The following is a 6,509-nucleotide window of genomic DNA, read 5'->3' as shown; positions in this document are numbered from 1 at the left end:
GAACTTAAAATCTTGAAGAACAAGGCATCGTCGACGGAGGACTCCATTAAGCTCATCTTACACTAACTGGACCAGATTAAAACCAAAGTTTGCTCATCTGAGCAATCACTCCTGGAGCACTTACAAGAAACCAGCACCACATCAACAAGACTAAATAGTCAGGAACCTGCACCACCACGCGGGACGGAAACCTCTGATGCAAAAGAGGTACGTACGTACGCTGTGGTTACATCGAACAGATACGCGAATCGCTGGGCGAAGAAAACCGGTCGATTGATGAACTCGCATCTACAGGCATGCAACGAGTCATCCCCCAGTCAAAAAAAAAATTGTTTTTCCTTTGGATTTCAAAACTATGTTAACTAAACACTAACTAACCCAAGTTTTAAGTTCTGATTTTATAAAGACACCTGTTTATTTTTGCTGGAATTTTCTTATTTATTGGTCCGCCATTACTAACTTTAAAATCTTGAGAGAGCTGGGTCGAGGAGAAAATGACGTCAGACACTCACTAGTTTAAGAATGCAATGCGTTTGTACGCGGCCTAATTAATATGTAGCACGGGAGTTTCGGGCTTTCAGACTTTTCAACCCGTGTTTTGCATATACAATACATGTAAATTGCGTTTACACGCTGAAATTTTAAGCTAGTGAGTAAAATGACGTCATTTTCTCTAGATCCAACCCTCTGAGGTCCAATCGGCCAGTTTTGAACGTGAGTAATGGCGGACCATGAAATCCAAAACTTACTCTCAAAATAAACAGCCTTTGGATAAAACTCAAAACTCAAAATTTTGCCAGTTAGGTGTTAAGCGAACACGCTTTCAAAATCTAAAGAAAAAAAGGAAATGATTTTTTGATCATAGTACCACTTTAAAGCTAGATGGCCGAATGCTCGGATCGGGCCTGACCCACGTCCCACGGGAGGAGAACAGAAACAAGTCAATCGACGAAATCAATTGTTATTATGAAAGCTTATGTGAGAATCTGGATTTGACATTCATTAACAACAAGAGGGTGACAAGTGACATTTATGGCAGCATAAATGAACAAGTGTTTTATGATGATGTTCATTTGAATAACTAAATCGGCACCATGCAGGAAGCTACTAGATACAAACATTAAACACCATCTTGGTCTACGTGGCAGAAATGTTGAAAGTTTACCAAGAACTTCAAACACGATCGTAAATCGCCGAAACACGCGCTTGGAAGGCCCAACAAGAACACAGGCACTTAACTCGCAACACCAAGCAAGGAATCAGATAAGTTAACCTCTCCAAGCATTGAATCTTTTAGCAGAATACATAAGAGAAAGTGAAATGTTTCTAAGATAAATTACTAGCAATCCTGTCTGGGGTAATTGTGGTAAAACGTTATTTGACATGCTACAGAAGCTTCAAATCCGTGCCGCTCGCGTCTTAACCTTTTCTAGCTATGATGCTGATGCTAACCGTTTAATTAGACAACTCGATTGGAGAGACTTGAGCACTTAATTTCAATTACGGAAAGCCTTAATGGTATGGTCTTGCTCGTGAATAGTTATCTTCTAAATTTGTTAAACGAAATGAAACGCGTTATTCCCTGAAGGACTCTGTTAACAAACTATTTGTCCCGTTTCCACGAACTAATTTCATGAAAAACAGCTTTAGTTATAGCGGAGTAGTCCTCTGGAACAGCCTTGCCTTTAATGTGAGAGAAGCTAAATCTTTAAGTCAATTTAAACGACCTGTTAATCTTGAATTCATTTTTAATGTTAGGGTATACACGGCATTCACGAAAAACAGGTTTTAGTTAGATTAGTTGCAGTTAGTTTTTGTATTTTGTTTAGCGTAGTTAGGCTATTTCTAATTCTTATACTCCTGATGGTTTTACCGTGTTCAAATAAAGATTTTACATTACATTTTAAATTACATTACATTACTTTCTTCCCTTTACCACTAGCTTATGTCACGTCCGCTCCCGGGGAAGGGGGGACTTCCATATGAAACAGACGCGCCCCCCCCCCCCCCCTCCCTCGTTGAAACGCACGCGACATATGATGCAGAGCTTAATTTCGAGACAAATCAGGAAAACGAGCTTTTGAAGACCTATCAGTACATGTATATGTATGTAAATCCAAAACTATCCGAAGGTGTTCCGTATGTTCCAACTGAAAACAAAAACGCTATTTGGTGCAAACTCGATAGAACTTATTTTAATTTTCGAAAAGATATATACCTCGGAACCGTTTACTTAAGCCCATCAAATTTTGGAAGAAGCAATAGTGTGAATTTAATGAATCGGGTTGAACTGCTTCATTTCTCACAAAGGGGAGATATCGTCGTTCAGGGTGATTTCAGACGATGACAATGCTTTCTTAAATGTCCCCGAAGACTACGAAACTGACGAACAATACATAAGGCAGTCGCAAGACTCAGTCACTATAAATTCTAGAGGTCGAAGCTTATTCGAAAGTTGCACTGCTCTAAACTTGTGAATTCTAAACGGAAGAATTGTTGGTGATCTCGATGGTAAAAAGACCTGCTTCCACTACAATGGTAGCACCGTTGTTGATTACGTCATAGCTTCCAAAAACATTCTAAGAAATGTACAATCTAAAGCCTCGTCTTTCAGACCACTGCCATATTTCATATGCGATGAAAGCCAATCCGGCCAGATCAGATTCTATTGGTTCGTCATCCAGTTGCAATCTTACTGAACACAATAGACTATGGTGGAACATCAATTTGAAGGACAAATTAAAAAGGAGTTTGGAATCACAAGAATTTCAATCCAAGTTGGAGGAAGCCTCATTACATGACAATGTTAACATAGCGCGCGAATTAGTAAACCAAGCGCTTAAGCCTAGTTGAGGCATGCAAAACAGCTAGTCTGAAGTCTCAAAAACAAAAAAACAGTTATAAGCAAAGGAAAACTCGGTTTGACCAGGAATGTGAAACGGAAAAAGAAAACCTAAAATCACTTGGGAAACAAATTTCCCACAACCCTTATAATGTTCAATTGAGAACACTCCTAGATGAGAAAAAGAAGAGTTTCAAGAAAACGTGCAAACGGAAAAAATGCTTGTACCTAGGCCTTAGTAAAAAAAATAGCGGACATCGATTACCGGAATTCCAAAGACACTTGGAAACAGATATTGGCACTATGATTTAATCTTAGAAAAAGAAAATCAGAAAGAGTGGAGGCGGTAAGAGCGGAAGAGTTTTGCAAATATTTTGAACAACAGAATCAGAATCAATTATTTGACAAGCTCAGAACGGTAGGTATAAAAGGACACTTTTCAGAAGTACTGATGTCCATGTACTCGAATGACTGCCTCGTTCCCAGACGTCTCTCTTTTTTTCGAGGAACAAGAGTTTCTCGTGCTTCTAGCTCGCCTGCTTCTTCTTTGCGACTGAAATCGAAGCGCCTGAGGAGGAGGCAGCTCGAATGACATGTCAGCAGTCAAAATTGAAAACAAAGTAACCCAAACGTTTTTATGTCATAACGGTGTTAAGCAAGGATGCATGCTGTCACTTCACCCTGTTTAATGTCTATCTGAGTGATTTACCTAAAATGCTAAACATAGCCTCAACAGGAAAAGAAAACAAACAGCGGTTACAAACATTTTCATTTTATACTTGACGTTTCGTATGTTGCAGCATACATCATCAGAAGTGACGGTTAAAAACTGTTACACAGAATTTTAAAAAACTAGAGCGAGGAACTGGTGACTAGTTAAAAAGTGTGATAACAAAATCGTAACTTCCGGTAGTCGATTCTTCCGGAAGAAATTAATAAAGAAAAAGCTTCTCACTACCAATGTTTTCATTGAGAGAGGGTTTTAAGTCACTGATTAATAGCGTTTCTTTAATTTTACATTGCATGTCGGACTTCCCAGTTGCGAGGATTTCAAAATGGTCCCATTTGATGTTATGACCGGTAGAAATTGTATGGTCTGCAACAGCAGAGGCGTGGCCGACTTGTGTAAGAGCTTTGAAATGCTCGGACTTCCTGTCATGCAATCTTCTTTTTGTTTTGCCGATGTAGAAGGAATCACAGTCCCAACAACTGGCTTTGTATACTATTTTTGATCTTTGAGAACGACTGAAACGATCTTTGTAGGGAAAAAAGACAACCCTGCAAGTGTTTTGAAAAATAACCCTAAGATTGACACAGCCATAAAACTTACTAATACAAGATTTAACACGTCGAGTAAGAGCTTCACTTTGAAAGCCCAAAAAAAGGCAAGACAAGAATGATATCTTTCTTAGGAACAGTGGTGGCAGGTTCAGCAGACCTGTTTTTTTGTCTGTTCAAAACATCATTAATGTTGTAACAAAGGACGCCTCTTGGGTAACCATTTTGAAGGAGAGTGTTCTTGAGATCGAAGAGAGTCGACTGTAACAAGGAAGAACTCGAGCAGATGCGTAAGCAGCGATAGGTGAGGGTACGGATTAAATTTATTTTATACTTTCTAGGAGTGAAAGAGTCCCACTTGGTGTAGAGGCCAGTGAAAGTTGTTTTGCGATGTACTGTTGTTGTGAAATTGTTGAGATTGCGCTTAATGCGGACATCTAAAAATGGAATCTCCTGGTTTTCTTCAAGTTCCATTGTAAATTTGATGTTAGGATGTCTGGTGTTAAGAAAATGCAGAAAACTGGCCGCAGTGGCTTCACTGTCGAACAAAGAAAATGTGTCATCCACATATCTAAACCAAATGGAGGGACGAGAATCTACATTAGCCAACCATTTCTGTTCAAAGTCACACATGAAAATGTTAGCTAATACTGGGCCTAGCGGAGACCCCATTGCAACGCCATCGATTTGGTCGTAATAATGACCATCAAATACAAAGTGGCTTTTCTTCGTTGCAAACTCGAGCAAGGTTTTGAGGACATGTCGCGGTAAGGCAGGAGGGTCAGGAAGAGAGTATAACTTGGAAAGACAAATTTCTATTGTCTCGTCGAGTGGAACGTTCGTGAATAAGGAACACACGTCAAAAGAGCACATTATTTCATTGTTGTGTTGATGAGTCTTCGCCCAATCCACAAAAGAGAAGGAGTCCTTGATAGTGAATTGGTTGGTGGAGATCGGTTTAAGGACATCAACAAGAAAAGAGGCAAGATTGTAGTTGTATGTGTTAACTGAGGAGACAATCGGGCGAAAGGGGCAACCAGTTTTGTGGACTTTAGGAAGACCATAAAGAACACCAGCAGTAGATCCACAAGGAAGGATTTTTCTAAATGTAGCTTCATCAATTATACAATCTCGCTTGAGGTTACGAAGATAGGAAATAAGACTGTTCTCCCTAGACTTGGTTGGGTTGTGTGACAACAACTTAAATTTCGTTCCATCGGAAATCAACTGTTTCATTTTGCTGAGGTAATCATGTCTGTTGACAATTACAACACCATTTCCTTTGTCAGGTTTAGTAATATAATAGAAGTATCATTTCGCAAATCATTAAGAGCCATCCATTCTTCCTTACTTAGAATTCGCTTTTGTTTAGAATAATCATAAGAGTAGATGTAACTGTAAGAAGTAAAATTCTGTGTAACAGTTTTTAACCGTCACTTCTGATGATGTATGCTGCAACATACGAAACGTCAAGTATAAAATGAAAATGTTTGTAACCGCTGTTTGTTTTCTTTTCCTGTTGAAATTGAAATGGCCAAAGGACAAAAGTATTTATGATGTTACCTTCGAGCGGTATGGCCAAGAAACGCTTAAATTGGTTAGAAATTACGAAAGAGATCTTTCACGTTTCAACAAAGTTACATTGGATATTGGCTTTCTACAAAAATGCAAGTTGTTTCGATTCTTCCCCAAGTTCCTTGATTTCAAGCTCAGTAGACGCGAATTTCATGATACGAAAGCCTGTCGCCGATTCAAGGAGGACTTGTTATCGTTCGAAATTAAGCAGAAGACAATTCTACGCCGCAAACATATGATGTCTGTTGAATCCATTCTGTCCACCCTGAAGACTGTTTTGTCTCCACTGGATTTTAGCCACATCCGCTCCTCGATTGAAGCAAAAACGTCGAAGATTAAAGATCGGTTGTCTTCAAAACTTGAACGGAAATTCAATAATTTGAAGCGCAGATATGGTATACCACAGGTTTCGAATTTGAGCTATGACAGTGTGATCCTTCAATTATTCGCATCGGGCTTTGACAGAGGCTGAAAAAATGGTTTGGCAAGGGGCTTGCGTTTCTGTCTCCCACCGAAAGCTGTTGACGGAGTAAGCGTAAAATGCGCTTTTGAAATGCTCTACCGTGATCTTATTGGTTTGGGTCATTCATTAACAAGTGAGGACCAAGACAGATTGAAATGTCAACTCAAAATGCTTCTTACAGTTACATCTACTCTTATGATTATTCTAAACAAAAGCGAATTCTAAGTAAGGAAGAATGGATGGCTCTTAATGATTTGCGAAATGATACTTCTATTATTATTACTAAACCTGACAAAGGAAATGGTGTTGTAATTGTCAACAGACATGATTACCTCAGCAAAATGAAACAGT

The 6,509-nt window shown here is 39.1% G+C and overlaps 2 protein-coding genes across 2 annotated transcripts in view; one reads left to right on the top strand and one right to left on the bottom strand.

Annotated features, from left to right (window-relative positions):
• Positions 1-3,235: 3,235 nt before the first annotated feature.
• LOC138046593 (uncharacterized) lies at positions 3,236-5,356 on the bottom strand. Its single transcript, XM_068893199.1, has 2 exons — positions 4,455-5,356; positions 3,236-3,410 (listed from the first exon to the last, which is right to left on the bottom strand). Exons 1-2 carry the CDS (start codon positions 5,354-5,356, stop codon positions 3,236-3,238), a joined length of 1,077 nt encoding a protein of 358 aa, XP_068749300.1.
• A 957-nt stretch (positions 5,357-6,313) lies between these two features.
• Positions 6,314-6,509, top strand: part of LOC138046592 (uncharacterized) — a 2,267-nt gene continuing 2,071 nt past the window's right edge. The window contains exon 1 of the mRNA XM_068893197.1: positions 6,314-6,509. This exon is cut by the window's right edge and continues 892 nt beyond it. Coding sequence (XP_068749298.1) covers positions 6,314-6,509 — 196 coding nt within the window.

Source organism: Montipora capricornis, chromosome 4, assembly GCF_036669925.1.
Source record: "Montipora capricornis isolate CH-2021 chromosome 4, ASM3666992v2, whole genome shotgun sequence".
Lineage (NCBI taxonomy): Eukaryota > Metazoa > Cnidaria > Anthozoa > Scleractinia > Acroporidae > Montipora > Montipora capricornis.
Note: the sequence above shows the minus strand (reverse complement) of the source record. Positions and strands in the feature narration are given on the sequence as shown.

Bases quoted from the DNA above. Each gene is read 5' to 3' on its own strand.
- LOC138046593 (XM_068893199.1), bottom strand. From the start codon at position 5,356: ATGAAACAGTTGATTTCCGATGGAACGAAATTTAAGTTGTTGTCACAC. The intron at 3,411-4,454 runs GTATAAAATAAA...CCTCCTCCTCAG, and splicing joins GACTCTTTCACTCCTAGAAA to GCGCTTCGATTTCAGTCGCA.